Source organism: Taudactylus pleione, unplaced genomic scaffold (genome assembly GCF_031769625.1).
Source record: "Taudactylus pleione unplaced genomic scaffold, aTauple2 ptg002523l, whole genome shotgun sequence".
In the NCBI taxonomy this organism is placed as follows: Eukaryota; Metazoa; Chordata; class Amphibia; order Anura; family Myobatrachidae; genus Taudactylus; species Taudactylus pleione.
In genome coordinates, this window is record NW_028286906.1 from 103,609 (window position 1) to 118,886 (window position 15,278).

The window sequence follows — 15,278 nt, forward strand, 5'->3', positions numbered from 1 at the left end:
CATAATAAGTGATGATGTGTGCAGCCGCTCATCGTAATTGAATACACCCTATGTACCAAGGTAAGTATGGAGTAAGGAGCGATGGATTTCTACTTAGAGAGGAGCGGGTTCAGTTTTCAGAAAACCGAGACCCCCAGAATTTTGTATTTCCGACAGGATCCGAGTCCCAGCTCGGGGTCTTCCCATCTGACTCGGAGCCCAAAACGAGGCTTCCCAGCGCCGGGTCTCGCGTGTTTTGGATTTCATATAAAAGTCCCTCCCATGTGTTCGGCCGCCATTCACTCTGGAGATGAAATGGGGGAGGAAGTGTAGGCCGGGCTCTTAGTGAAAGAAGGAAAATGTAGTTAGTTAGCTGCTGCTAAATGACTGCACAGTGACACATAGGGACTGATTCAGCGAGGATCGCAACTGTAATTACGCACGATATCGGACGATTGTTGTGTTTTGCGCATGCATTGCAGTGCACGTGCGTGAACTGGCCACTGTGATCGGGACTGTGATTGCAGTGACTACGAAGACCCATCGCAGAGTGACTGACAGGAAGTGCAGTTTGTAGGAGGTGACAGGGATGAGCGGCGAAACTTAGACATGCCAGGGCATTAGAATGCCATTGCAGGGGCGTACTGTCCCGCTGTTCCACCTGTGGGCCGAAGTGGCCAGTGGGTGGTCAAATCGGGAGGTTGGGTCCCCCACCGCAGCAGCTGTGTGGCGGTGCCAGACCCCTGGAGCGTGAATGGATGCTGCACGCATGCATGTAGCATCCATTCACTGAAGGGAGAAGGCTGGGGGAAGCCCAGCCAGTGACAGAGGGCTGGGCTTTACCCCCAGCCTGACGTTATTTGGAGGCGTGCCATGCAGGCACGCCTACTAATAACGTCACTTAGGGGACGTGGACTATGGTAATGAGGCCACGCCCCCAATTTAGGTTGTGTGGCTTCACTGCGCGCGATTACAGGGCGCATCCTAACTGGCCGGTACATGGTGCTCAGACCCATGACACTTAGTAGGTTCAGGGCCATCATGTTAATATTTGCGCAGTGCATCACAGATGATGTTCATTAAAATGAACTACAAATTCTATGAGGAAAACCATTACCGGCAATTTCGTCAAAGTAGAGAGACTTCTGTAATGGTGGATTGCAGAGGGGATTAACTAATATTGCGTGAAGGATGGTAATAATAATGGCATCTTGCCACTGTGGAGATCATTATCAGCACTGTTAGCTTAGCTGCCTTAAGCCTATCATTGACAACAACACTGTTAGCTGCCTTAAGCCCATTGGTATCTTGTTTTGTGGGGGCCCAAAAAGCACTTCATCACAAAAATGTCAGTCCCTGCCACTGAAGTGCTTGGTTTGTTTAATATACAAAATAATGGTGGGTGGGAGGCTCTTAGGAAAATTCCGCTTTTCTTTTAGTTATGGCTGTTAGCTGTTTTAAGCCCATTATTAACAACAACAAACCAAGCACTTCAGCTACAAAAGTGGCAGTCCTTGTCACTGAAGTGTTTGGTTTGTTAAACTGTGCATGCCCTTTTTATTTTTAAAAAAAGGACAAGTTTACAGCCACTGAGGAGAGAAAATGTCATAAAAGAACACAAGAATGATCGATTGATTAATTAATTAAAATGAACATGTGAGGCTTAGATCGAGAGCTTGTGTTTGTTTCATTTGCAGATAAAAATTCCCTTTCACAAACAGATTAATGTGATTACTAACTGGAAGCTCCAGATCCCAGATCATAGTCGCTGGGATCCTCCCTTGTAACGTTCTCCTTTTGGTCGTCATCCTCCATATCTTCACTCTGGTCTACAGCTCTGACTGGATGAGAAAGAGAAATGTGATGAGAATAAGAGATACATACAGTAGGAGAATCACCCACTAAGGTTCCTTTACATTTTCTTAATTTGACAAATGGGTAATGGGATAGATCCCCAAACAATGCGCGCCCAGCGCAGTCACATGACGGCATGGCTGCAGTAGACTGATATTCGTTAACATTGTAGTTTTATTCAATGCATGAATGATATACAGAAGGTTATAAATGATATATAGTTAAAAACACAAGTTTTTATCTATTGAAATTACTTTTTTTGTTGATTTATAAAAAAAACAGTTTTCTAAAAGTAATTAGTTTGATGGAAATGATTTTTCGATTAATGGAAAAATAAGGAGTATCAGTCAGTACCTTAAAGTGTATCACGGTATTATAGTAAATATTAGGACATGATAAATATCACCATTGATTATTATATTTTGTTTTTTTGTTAATCAACTCTTGGCCATTGTTAATCATACAGGGACCTATTCATCAACATTAAAATAAAGTTTTAAAGGACATTTTCCTTAATTACTTTTATTTTAGTTTTCATGAAGACACTTAGGCCCTGATTCAGAGCCGGACGCTCTGACCAGAGCGCTCGCTCTGAATCAGGGCCCTCCTCCATTAAAATGGAGCGTCCTCCTGGACGCTCGTATAGCTGTGGGTCACCACCCACAGCATATACGAGCGTGCAACAAGATGGTCGCGATGGTCTTGACCATCACGACCATCGGACTTGCGAGTGAAACCCTGTGGTCGGGTTTCTCAACCACAAGCCCTGGAGTGATTTTGGCTGTATCAGAGCCAAAATCACTCCCACTGACATCACTAGTGATGTCAGTGGGGCCGGCTTGAGACGGCTTGAGACGGTAGGCGTTCCCACCCCCGGCACGCCCACCAAAGGGGGCGTGCTGTCAATCAACATCGTCAGCACTCCCCCTTTGGTGCGAGACCCGGAGCAATGGAAAGTCTTTCACTCGCCGGGGCTCGCGCATGCGCACGACGGAGCTCCCTCCGTCGTGCGCATGCGCAGTGGGGACCATCGACTCACTTGCGAGCGTACTGCTGCTCGCGAGTGGGTCTGAATGACCCCCTTAATACAGGAGATATTACTAATCACGGATATCTCCTGGGCAAGTCTGCCTGCGTTTCCACTCTCCCCATACATTAGTACATTAGTATGGGTACATTAGTATGGGGATATTGGTACATTAGTATGGGGATATGCAAATTAGGCTATTCATCAAATTCCGAAAATTATTTATTTTCGGAATTTGATGGTGTTACTATACGCCACTCTCAGGTGGCGTACAGCGAGTTACACTTACCTTTGTCAGTGCGGGCAGGTCCTCTGGTGGTCCCTCTGTCACTCACTGGTCCCTCCTCTGGCTCCGTCTGCTGTGCTGACACTGTGCTCTCCCGGCAGAACACAGTAAAGTTTAGAAAAAATTATATTTTTTTTTTCTAAACTTTACTGTGCTCTGTCGGGAGAACACAGTGTCAGCACAGCAGACAGAGCCGGAGGCGGCTGAAGTGGGTAGCTAAGTGGGGGACAGGGGGGAGGTGAGCGGAGGGGGGGAGGGTTGGGGACACACACACAATTATCGCAGCTGTAGGCAGTGCTGTACATACGCTGCTTTTTGTGAATGTAACAGTGCATGCGCAGCACTGATTACAGCTGCGATAAGGTAGTGTAGGCAGGGAAAAGTATCTATTTCCCGAAAAGCTGTCATCGCAAAAATAACAGCTTTTCGTAATAGATACTGTTGGAGAGGAGGAACGATGAATTACTCTGGTAATTAGGTAGAACTCCATGCGTGCTCTAAACCTAATTACCTCCAGATAAATTTTAGATATGATGAATAGGCCCCATAGTGCGCCTATTTATGCTGCGGCCGGTCATTGGATTCTTTTTGCAAAGCATTTTCCTGTAGCGTAATCAGTCCCACATGCAAACAAGAGCTCCTAGTGTGTAGGTTACTGGTATTAGTCGTGATTTCTGCTGATTGGCATCAGGTGAGTACGTCCCTGCTCAGCTCTCTGTGTCAGACACTGTGATTCCGCTACTCCCCTCACTGCGCTTATCTGTTCCCTGCTCCCTACCTTTACTGCTGCTGCTGTCTCTTACTGTCCCTCCTGCCTTGCACCAGAGCTCACTGCCTCACCTCCTCCCTCTCACTGCTCCTTACCTTTACTGCTGCTGCTGTCTCTTACTGTCTCTCCTGCCTGGCACCAGCTCTCACTGCCTCACCTCCTCTCTCTCACTGCTCCTTACCTTTACTGCTGCTGCTGTCTCTTACTGTCCCTCCTGCCTGGCACCAGCTCTCACTGCATCACCTCCTCCCTCTCACTGCTCCCTACCTTTACTGCTGCTGCTGTCTCTTACTGTCCCTCCTGCCTGGCACCTGCTCTCACTGCCTCACCTCCTCCCACTCACTGCTCCTTACCTTTACTGCTGCTGCTGTCTCTTACTGTCCCTCCTGCCTGGCACCTGCTCTCACTGCCTCACCTCCTCCCTCTCACTGCTCCTTACCTTTACTGCTGCTGATGTCTCTTACTGTCTCTCCTGCCTGGCACCAGCTGTCACTGCCTCACCTCCTCCCTCTCACTGCTCCTTACCTTTACTGCTGCTGCTGCTGCTGCTGCTGTCTCTTACTGTCTCTCCTGCCTGTCACCAGCCCTCACTGCCTCAACTCCTCTCTCTCACTGCTCCTTACCTTTACTGCTGCTGCGGTCTCTTACTGTCCCTCCTGCCTGGCACCTGCTCTCACTGCCTCACCTCCTCCCTCTCACTGCTCCTTACCTTTACTGCTGCTGCTGTCTCTTACTGTCTCTCCTGCCTGGCAACAGCTCTCACTGCCTCACCTCCTCCCTCTCACTGCTCCTTACCTTTAATGCTGCTGCTGTCTCTTACTGTCTCTCCTGCCTGGCACCAGCTCTCACTGCCTCACCTCCTCCCTCTCACTGCTCCTTACCTTTACTGCTGCTGCTGTCTCTTACTGTCCCTCCTGCCTGGCACCAGCTCTCACTGTCTCATCTCCTCCCTCTCACCGCTCCTTACCTTTACTGCTGCTGCAGTCTCTTACTGTCCCTCCTGCCTGGCACCTGCTCTCACTGCCTCACCTCCTCCCTCTCACTGCTCCTTACCTTTACTGCTGCTGCTGTCTCTTACTGTCTCTCCTGCCTGGCACCAGCTCTCACTGCCTCACCTCCTCCCTCTCACTGCTCCTTACCTTTACTGCTGCTGCTGTCTCTTACTGTCCCTCCTGCCTGGCACCAGCTCTCACTGCCTCACCTCCTCCCTCTCACTGCTCCTTACCTTTACTGCTGCTGTCTCTTACTGTCTCTCCTGCCTGGCACCAGCTCTCACTGCCTGACCTCCTCCCTCTCACTGCTCCTTACCTTAACTGCTGCTGCTGTCTCTTACTGTCTCTCCTGCCTGGCACCAGCTCTCACTGCCTCACCTCCTCCCTCTCATTGCTCCTTACCTTTACTGCTGCTGCTGTCTCTTGCTGTCTCTCCTGCCTGGCACCAGCTCTCACTGCCTCACCTCCTCCCTCTCACTGCTCCTTACCTTTACTGCTGCTGCTGTCTCTTGCTGTCCCTCCTGCCTGGCACCAGCTCTCACTGCCTCACCTCCTCCCTCTCACCGCTCCTTACCTTTACTGCTGCTGCTGTCTCTTACTGTCCCTCCTGCCTGGCACCTGCTCTCACTGCCTCACCTCCTCCCTCTCACCGCTCCTTACCTTTACTGCTGCTGCTGTCTCTTACTGTCTCTCCTGCCTGGCACCAGCTCTCACTGCCTCACCTCCTCCCTCTCACCGCTACTTACCATTAATGCTGCTGCTGTCTCTTACTGTCTCTCCTGCCTGGCACCAGCTCTCACTGCCTCACCTCCTCCCTCTCACTGCTCCTTACCTTTACTGCTGCTGCTGTCTCTTACTGTCCCTCCTGCCTGGCACCAGCTCTCACTGCCTCACCTCCTCCCTCTCACTGCTCCTTACCTTTACTGCTGCTGCTGTCTCTTACTGTCTCTCCTGCCTGGCACCAGCTCTCACTGCCTCACCTCCTCCCTCTCACTGCTCCTTACCTTTACTGCTGCTGCTGTCTCTTACTGTCTCTCCTGCCTGGCACCAGCTCTCACTGCCTGACCTCCTCCCTCTCACTGCTCCTTACCTTTACTGCTGCTGCTGTCTCTTACTGTCCCTCCTGCCTGGCACCAGCTCTCACTGCCTCACCTCCTCCCTCTCACTGCTCCTTACCTTTACTGCTGCTGCTGTCTCTTACTGTCTCTCCTGCCTGGCACCAGCTCTCACTGCCTCACCTCCTCCCTCTCACTGCTCCTTACCTTTACTGCTGCTGCTGTCTCTTACTGTCTCTCCTGCCTGGCACCATTTCTCACTGCCTGACCTCCTCCCTCTCACTGCTCCTTACCTTTACTGCTGCTGCTGTCTCTTACTGTCTCTCCTGCCTGGCACCAGCTCTCACTGCCTCACCTCCTCCCTCTCACTGCTCCTTACCTTTAATGCTGCTGCTGTCTCTTACTGTCTCTCCTGCCTGGCACCAGCTCTCACTGCCTCACCTCCTCCCTCTCACTGCTCCTTACCTTTACTGCTGCTGCTGTCTCTTACTGTCCCTCCTGCCTGGCACCAGCTCTCACTGTCTCACCTCCTCCCTCTCACCGCTCCTTACCTTTACTGCTGCTGCAGTCTCTTACTGTCCCTCCTGCCTGGCACCTGCTCTCACTGCCTCACCTCCTCCCTCTCACTGCTCCTTACCTTTACTGCTGCTGCTGTCTCTTACTGTCTCTCCTGCCTGGCACCAGCTCTCACTGCCTCACCTCCTCCCTCTCACTGCTCCTTACCTTTACTGCTGCTGCTGTCTCTTACTGTCCCTCCTGCCTGGCACCAGCTCTCACTGCCTCACCTCCTCCCTCTCACTGCTCCTTACCTTTACTGCTGCTGCTGTCTCTTACTGTCTCTCCTGCCTGGCACCAGCTCTCACTGCCTCACCTCCTCCCTCTCACTGCTCCTTACCTTTACTGCTGCTGCTGTCTCTTACTGTCTCTCCTGCCTGGCACCAGCTCTCACTGCCTCACCTCCTCCCTCTCACTGCTCCTTACCTTTACTGCTGCTGCTGTCTCTTACTGTCTCTCCTGCCTGGCACCAGCTCTCACTGCCTGACCTCCTCCCTCTCACTGCTCCTTACCTTTACTGCTGCTGCTGTCTCTTGCTGTCTCTCCTGCCTGGCACCAGCTCTCACTGCCTCACCTCCTCCCTCTCACTGCTCCTTACCTTTACTGCTGCTGCTGTCTCTCCTGCCTGGCACCAGCTCTCACTGCCTCACCTCCTCCCTCTCACTGCTCCTTACCTTTACTGCTGCTGCTGTCTCTTGCTGTCCCTCCTGCCTGGCACCAGCTCTCACTGTCTCACCTCCTCCCTCTCACCGCTCCTTACCTTTACTGCTGCTGCTGTCTCTTACTGTCCCTCCTGCCTGGCACCTGCTCTCACTGCCTCACCTCCTCCCTCTCACCGCTCCTTACCTTTACTGCTGCTGCTGTCTCTTACTGTCTCTCCTGCCTGGCACCAGCTCTCACTGCCTCACCTCCTCCCTCTCACTGCTTCTTACCTTTAATGCTGCTGCTGTCTCTTACTGTCTCTCCTGCCTGGCACCAGCTCTCACTGCCTCACCTCCTCCCTCTCACTGCTCCTTACCTTTACTGCTGCTGCTGTCTCTTACTGTCTCTCCTGCCTGGCACCAGCTCTCACTGCCTCACCTCCTCCCTCTCACTGCTCCTTACCTTTACTGCTGCTGCTGTCTCTTACTGTCTCTCCTGCCTGGCACCAGCTCTCACTGCCTCACCTCCTCCCTCTCACTGCTCCTTACCTTTACTGCTGCTGCTGTCTCTTACTGTCTCTCCTGCCTGGCACCAGCTCTCACTGCCTGACCTCCTCCCTCTCACTGCTCCTTACCTTTACTGCTGCTGCTGTCTCTTACTGTCCCTCCTGCCTGGCACCAGCTCTCACTGCCTCACGTCCTCCCTCTCACTGCTCCTTACCTTTACTGCTGCTGCTGTCTCTTACTGTCTCTCCTGCCTGGCACCAGCTCTCACTGCCTCACCTCCTCCCTCTCACTGCTCCTTACCTTTACTGCTGCTGCTGTCTCTTACTGTCTCTCCTGCCTGGCACCAGCTCTCACTGCCTCACCTCCTCCCTCTCACTGCTCCTTACCTTTACTGCTGCTGCTGTCTCTTACTGTCTCTCCTGCCTGGCACCAGCTCTCACTGCCTCACCTCCTCCCTCTCACTGCTCCTTACCTTTACTGCTGATGCTGTCTCTTACTGTCTCTCCTGCCTTGCACCAGCTCTCACTGCCTCACCTCCTCCCTCTCACTGCTCCTTACCTTTACTGCTGCTGCTGTCTCTTACTGTCCCTCCTGCCTGGCACCAGCTCTCACTGCCTCACCACCTCCCTCTCACTGCTCCTTACCTTTACTGCTGCTACTGTCTCTTACTGTCTCTCCTGCCTGGCACCAGCTCTCACTGCCTCACCTCCTCCCTCTCACTGCTCCTTACCTTTACTGCTGCTGCTGTCTCTTACTGTCCCTCCTGCCTGGCACCAGCACTCACTGCCTCACCTCCTCCCTCTCACTGCTCCTTACCTTTACTGCTGCTGCTGTCTCTTACTGTCCCTCCTGCATGGCACCAGCACTCACTGCCTCACCTCCTCCCTCTCACTGCACCTTACAATTACTGCTGCTGCTGTCTCTTACTGTCCCTCCTGCCTGGCACCTGCTCTCACTGCCTCACCTCCTCCCTCTCACTGCTCCTTACCTTTACTGCTGCTGATGTCTCTTACTGTCTCTCCTGCCTGGCACCAGCTGTCACTGCCTCAACTCCTCCCTCTCACTGCTCCTTACCTTTACTGCTGCTGCTGTCTCTTACTGTCCCTCCTGCCTGGCACCTGCTCTCACTGCCTCACCTCCTCCCTCTCACTGCTCCTTACCTTTACTGCTGCTGATGTCTCTTACTGTCTCTCCTGCCTGGCACCAGCTGTCACTGCCTCACCTCCTCCCTCTCACTGCTCCTTACCTTTACTGCTGCTGCTGTCTCTTACTGTCCCTCCTGCCTGGCACCAGCTCTCACTGCCTCATCTCCTCCCTGTCACTGCTCCTTACCTTTACTTCTGCTGCTGCAGTCTCTTACTGTCTCTCCTGCCTGTCACCAGCTCTCACTGCCTCATCTCCTCCCTGTCACTGCTCCTTACCTTTACTGCTGCTGCTGCTGCTGTCTCTTACTGTCTCTCCTGCCTGTCACCAGCCCTCACTGCCTCAACTCCTCTCTCTCACTGCTCCTTACCTTTACTACTGCTGCTGTCTCTTACTGTCTCTCCTGCCTGGCACCAGCTCTCACTGCCTCACCTCCTCCCTCTCACTGCTCCTTACCTGTACTGCTGCTGCTGTCTCTTACTGTCTCTCCTGCCTGGCACCAGCTCTCACTGCCTCACCTCCTCCCTCTCACTGCTCCTTACCTTTACTGCTGCTGCTGTCTCTTACTGTCTCTCCTGCCAGGCACCAGCTCTCACTGTCTCACCTCCTCTCTCTCACCGCTCCTTACCTTTACTGCTGCTGCTGTCTCTTACTGTCTCTCCTGCCTGGCACCAGCTCTCACTGCCTAAACTCCTCCCTCTCACTGCTCCTTACCTTTACTGCTGCTGCTGTCTCTTACTGTCTCTCCTGCCTGGCACCAGCTCTCACTGCCTCACCTCCTCCCTCTCACTGCTCCTTACCTTTACTGCTGCTGCTGTTTCTTACTGTCTCTCCTGCCAGGCACCAGCTCTCACTGTCTCACCTCCTCTCTCTCACCGCTCCTTACCTTTACTGCTGCTGCTGTCTCTTACTGTCTCTCCTGCCTGGCACCAGCTCTCACTGCCTCACCTCCTCCCTCTCACTGCTCCTTAGAATTACTGCTGCTGCTGTCTCTTACTGTCTCTCCTGCCTGGCATCTGCTCTCACTGCCTCACCTCCTCCCTCTCACTGCTCCTTACCTTTACTGCTGCTGCTGTCTCTTACTGTCTCTCCTGCCTGGCACCAGCTCTCACTGCCTCACCTCCTCCCTCTCACTGCTCCTTACCTTTACTGCTGCTGCTGTCTCTTACTGTCTCTCCTGCCTGGCACCAGCTCTCACTGCCTGACCTCCTCCCTCTCACTGCTCCTTACCTTTACTGCTGCTGCTGTCTCTTACTGTCCCTCCTGCATGGCACCAGCACTCACTGCCTCATCTCCTCCCTCTCACTGCACCTTACCTTTACTGCTGCTGCTGTCTCTTACTGTCTCTCCTGCCTGGCACCAGCTCTCACTGCCTCACCTCCTCCCTCTCACTGCTCCTTACCTTTACTGCTGCTGCTGTCTCTTACTGTCTCTCCTGCCTGGCACCAGCTCTCACTGCCTCACCTCCTCCCTCTCACTGCTCCTTACCTTTACTGCTGCTGCTGTCTCTTACTGTCTCTCCTGCCTTGCACCAGGTCTCACTGCCTCACCTCCTCCCTCTCACTGCTCCTTACCTTTACTGCTGCTGCTGTCTCTTACTGTCCCTCCTGCCTGGCACCAGCTCTCACTGCCTCACCACCTCCCTCTCACTGCTCCTTACCTTTACTGCTGCTGCTGTCTCTTACTGTCTCTCCTGCCTGGCACCAGCTCTCACTGCCTCACCTCCTCCCTCTCATTGCTCCTTACCTTTACTGCTGCTGCTGTCTCTTACTGTCCCTCCTGCCTGGCACCAGCACTCACTGCCTCACCTCCTCCCTCTCACTGCTCCTTACCTTTACTGCTGCTGCTGTCTCTTACTGTCCCTCCTGCATGGCACCAGCACTCACTGCCTCACCTCCTCCCTCTCACTGCACCTTACAATTACTGCTGCTGCTGTCTCTTCCTGTCCCTCCTGCCTGGCACCTGCTCTCACTGCCTCACCTCCTCCCTCTCACTGCTCCTTACCTTTACTGCTGCTGATGTCTCTTACTGTCTCTCCTGCCTGGCACCAGCTGTCACTGCCTCACCTCCTCCCTCTCACTGCTCCTTACCATTACTGCTGCTGCTGTCTCTTACTGTCCCTCCTGCCTGGCACCTGCTCTCACTGCCTCACCTCCTCCCTCTCACTGCTCCTTACCTTTACTGCTGCTGATGTCTCTTACTGTCCCTCCTGCCTGGCACCAGCTCTCACTGCCTCATCTCCTCCCTGTCACTGCTCCTTACCTTTACTTCTGCTGCTGCTGTCTCTTACTGTCTCTCCTGCCTGTCACCAGCTCTCACTGCCTCATCTCCTCCCTGTCACTGCTCCTTACCTTTACTGCTGCTGCTGCTGCTTACTCTTACTGTCTCTCCTGCCTGTCACCAGCCCTCACTGCCTCAACTCCTCTCTCTCACTGCTCCTTACCTTTACTACTGCTGCTGTCTCTTACTGTCTCTCCTGCCTGGCACCAGCTCTCACTGTCTGACCTCCTCCCTCTCACTGCTCCTTAACTTTACTACTGCTGCTGTCTCTTACTGTCTCTCCTGCCTGGCACCAGCTCTCACTGCCTCACCTCCTCCTTCTCACTGCTCCTTAGAATTACTGCTGCTGCTGTCTCGTACTGTCTCTCCTGCCTGGCATCTGCTCTAACTGCCTCACCTCCTCCCTCTCACTGCTCCTTACCTTTACTGCTGCTGCTGTCTCTTACTGTCTCTCCTGCCTGGCACCAGCTCTCACTGCCTCACCTCCTCCCTCTCACTGCTCCTTACCTTTACTGCTGCTGCTGTCTCTTACTGTCTCTCCTGCCTGGCACCAGCTCTCACTGCCTCACCTCCTCCCTCTCACTGCTCCTTACCTTTACTGCTGCTGCTGTCTCTTACTGTCTCTCCTGCCAGGCACCAGCTCTCACTGTCTCACCTCCTCTCTCTCACCGCTCCTTACCTTTACTGCTGCTGCTGTCTCTTACTGTCTCTCCTGCCTGGCACCAGCTCTCACTGCCTCACCTCCTCCCTCTCACTGCTCCTTACCTTTACTGCTGCTGCTGTCTCTTACTGTCTCTCCTGCCTGGCACCAGCTCTCACTGCCTCACCTCCTCCCTCTCACTGCTCCTTACCTTTACTGCTGCTGCTGTCTCTTACTGTCTCTCCTGCCAGGCACCAGCTCTCACTGTCTCACCTCCTCCCTCTCACTGCTCCTTACCTTTACTGCTGCTGCTGTCTCTTACTGTCTCTCCTGCCTGGCACCAGCTCTCACTGCCTCACCTCCTCCCTCTCACTGCTACTTACCTTTACTGCTGCTGCTGTCTCTTACTGTCCCTCCTGCCTGGCACCAGCTCTCACTGTCTCACCTCCTCTCTCTCACCGCTCCTTACCTTTAATGCTGCTGCTGTCTCTTACTGTCTCTCCTGCCTGGCACCAGCTCTCACTGCCTCACCTCCTCTCTCTCACCGCTCCTTACCTTTACTGCTGCTGCTGTCTCTTACTGTCTCTCCTGCCTGGCACCAGCTCTCACTGTCTCACCTCCTCCCTCTCACTGCTCCTTACCTTTACTGCTGCTGCTGTCTCTTACTGTCTCTCCTGCCTGGCACCAGCTCTCACTGTCTCACCTCCTCCCTCTCACCGCTCCTTACCTTTACTGCTGCTGCTGTCTCTTACTGTCTCTCCTGCCTGGCACCAGCTCTCACTGTCTCACCTCCTCCCTCTCACTGCTACTTACCTTTACTGCTGCTGCTGTCTCTTACTGTCTCTCCTGCCTGGCACCAGCTCTCACTGCCTCACTTCCTCTCTCTCACCGCTCCTTACCTTTACTGCTGCTGCTGTCTCTTACTGTCCCTCCTGCCTGGCACCAGCTCTCACTGTCTCACCTCCTCTCTCTCACCGCTCCTTACCTTTACTGCTGCTGCTGTCTCTTACTGTCCCTCCTGCCTGGCACCAGCTCTCACTGTCTCACCTCCTCCCTCTCACTGCTACTTACCTTTACTGCTGCTGCTGTCTCTTACTGTCTCTCCTGCCTGGCACCAGCTCTCACTGCCTCACCTCCTCTCTCTCACCGCTCCTTACCTTTACTGCTGCTGCTGTCTCTTACTGTCTCTCCTGCCTGGCACCAGCTCTCACTGCCTCACCTCCTCTCTCTCACCGCTCCTTACCTTTACTGCTGCTGCTGTCTCTTACTGTCTCTCCTGCCTGGCACCAGCTCTCACTGTCTCACCTCCTCTCTCTCACTGCTACTTACCTTTACTGCTGCTGCTGTCTCTTACTGTCTCTCCTGCCTGGCACCAGCTCTCACTGCCTCACCTCCTCTCTCTCACCGCTCCTTACCTTTACTGCTGCTGCTGTCTCTTACTGTCCCTCCTGCCTGGCACCAGCTCTCACTGTCTCACCTCCTCTCTCTCACCGCTCCTTACCTTTACTGCTGCTGCTGTCTCTTACTGTCCCTCCTGCCTGTCACCAGCTCTCACTGCCTCATCTCCTCCCTGTCACTGCTCCTTACCTTTACTGCTGCTGCTGCTGCTGCTGTCTCTTACTGTCTCTCCTGCCTGTCACCAGCCCTCACTGCCTCAACTCCTCTCTCTCTCTGCTCCTTACCTTTACTACTGCTGCTGTCTCTTACTGTCTCTCCTGCCTGGCACCAGCTCTCACTGTCTGACCTCCTCCCTCTCACTGCTCCTTAACTTTACTACTGCTGCTGTCTCTTACTGTCTCTCCTGCCTGGCACCAGCTCTCACTGCCTCACCTCCTCCTTCTAACTGCTCCTTAGAATTACTGCTGCTGCTGTCTCGTACTGTCTCTCCTGCCTGGCATCTGCTCTAACTGCCTCACCTCCTCCCTCTCACTGCTCCTTACCATTACTGCTGCTGCTGTCTCTTACTGTCTCTCCTGCCTGGCACCAGCTCTCACTGCCTCACCTCCTCCCTCTCACTGCTCCTTACCTTTACTGCTGCTGCTGTCTCTTACTGTCTCTCCTGCCTGGCACCAGCTCTCACTGCCTCACCTCCTCCCTCTCACTGCTCCTTACCTTTACTGCTGCTGCTGTCTCTTACTGTCTCTCCTGCCAGGCACCAGCTCTCACTGTCTCACCTCCTCTCTCTCACCGCTCCTTACCTTTACTGCTGCTGCTGTCTCTTACTGTCTCTCCTGCCTCTCACCAGCTCTCACTGCCTCACCTCCTCCCTCTCACTGCTCCTTACCTTTACTGCTGCTGCTGTCTCTTACTGTCTCTCCTGCCTGGCACCAGCTCTCACTGCCTCACCTCCTCCCTCTCACTGCTCCTTACCTTTACTGCTGCTGCTGTCTCTTACTGTCTCTCCTGCCAGGCACCAGCTCTCACTGTCTCACCTCCTCCCTCTCACTGCTCCTTACCTTTACTGCTGCTGCTGTCTCTTACTGTCTCTCCTGCCTGGCACCAGCTCTCACTGCCTCACCTCCTCCCTCTCACTGCTCCTTACCTTTACTGCTGCTGCTGTCTCTTACTGTCTCTCCTGCCTGGCACCAGCTCTCACTGCCTCACCTCCTCCCTCTCACTGCTACTTACCTTTACTGCTGCTGCTGTCTCTTACTGTCCCTCCTGCCTGGCACCAGCTCTCACTGTCTCACCTCCTCTCTCTCACCGCTCCTTACCTTTACTGCTGCTGCTGTCTCTTACTGTCTCTCCTGCCTGGCACCAGCTCTCACTGCCTCACCTCCTCTCTCTCACCGCTCCTTACCTTTACTGCTGCTGCTGTCTCTTACTGTCTCTCCTGCCTGGCACCAGCTCTCACTGTCTCACCTCCTCCCTCTCACTGCTCCTTACCTTTACTGCTGCTGCTGTCTCTTACTGTCTCTCCTGCCTGGCACCAGCTCTCACTGTCTCACCTCCTCCCTCTCACCGCTCCTTACCTTTACTGCTGCTGCTGTCTCTTACTGTCTCTCCTGCCTGGCACCAGCTCTCACTGTCTCACCTCCTCCCTCTCACTGCTACTTACCTTTACTGCTGCTGCTGTCTCTTACTGTCTCTCCTGCCTGGCACCAGCTCTCACTGCCTCACCTCCTCTCTCTCACCGCTCCTTACCTTTACTGCTGCTGCTGTCTCTTACTGTCCCTCCTGCCTGGCACCAGCTCTCACTGTCTCACCTCCTCTCTCTCACCGCTCCTTACCTTTACTGCTGCTGCTGTCTCTTACTGTCCCTCCTGCCTGGCACCAGCTCTCACTGTCTCACCTCCTCCCTCTCACTGCTACTTACCTTTACTGCTGCTGCTGTCTCTTACTGTCTCTCCTGCCTGGCACCAGCTCTCACTGCCTCACCTCCTCTCTCTCACCGCTCCTTACCTTTACTGCTGCTGCTGTCTCTTACTGTCTCTCCTGCCTGGCACCAGCTCTCACTGCCTCACCTCCTCTCTCTCACCGCTCCTTACCTTTACTGCTGCTGCTGTCTCTTACTGTCTCTCCTGCCTGGCACCAGCTCTCACTGTCTCAC

General features: G+C 53.9%; 1 protein-coding gene across 2 annotated transcripts in view; it reads right to left on the reverse strand.

Annotated features, from left to right (window-relative positions):
- The window catches only part of LOC148431281 (uncharacterized), a 73,828-nt gene that overhangs the window by 27,065 nt on the left and 31,485 nt on the right, over positions 1-15,278 (reverse strand). For both annotated transcript variants that reach the window (XM_088466132.1, XM_088466131.1), the window contains one exon: positions 1,719-1,820. In XM_088466132.1, coding sequence (XP_088322258.1) covers positions 1,719-1,820 — 102 coding nt within the window. The remainder of the gene's footprint in view (positions 1-1,718; positions 1,821-15,278) is intronic.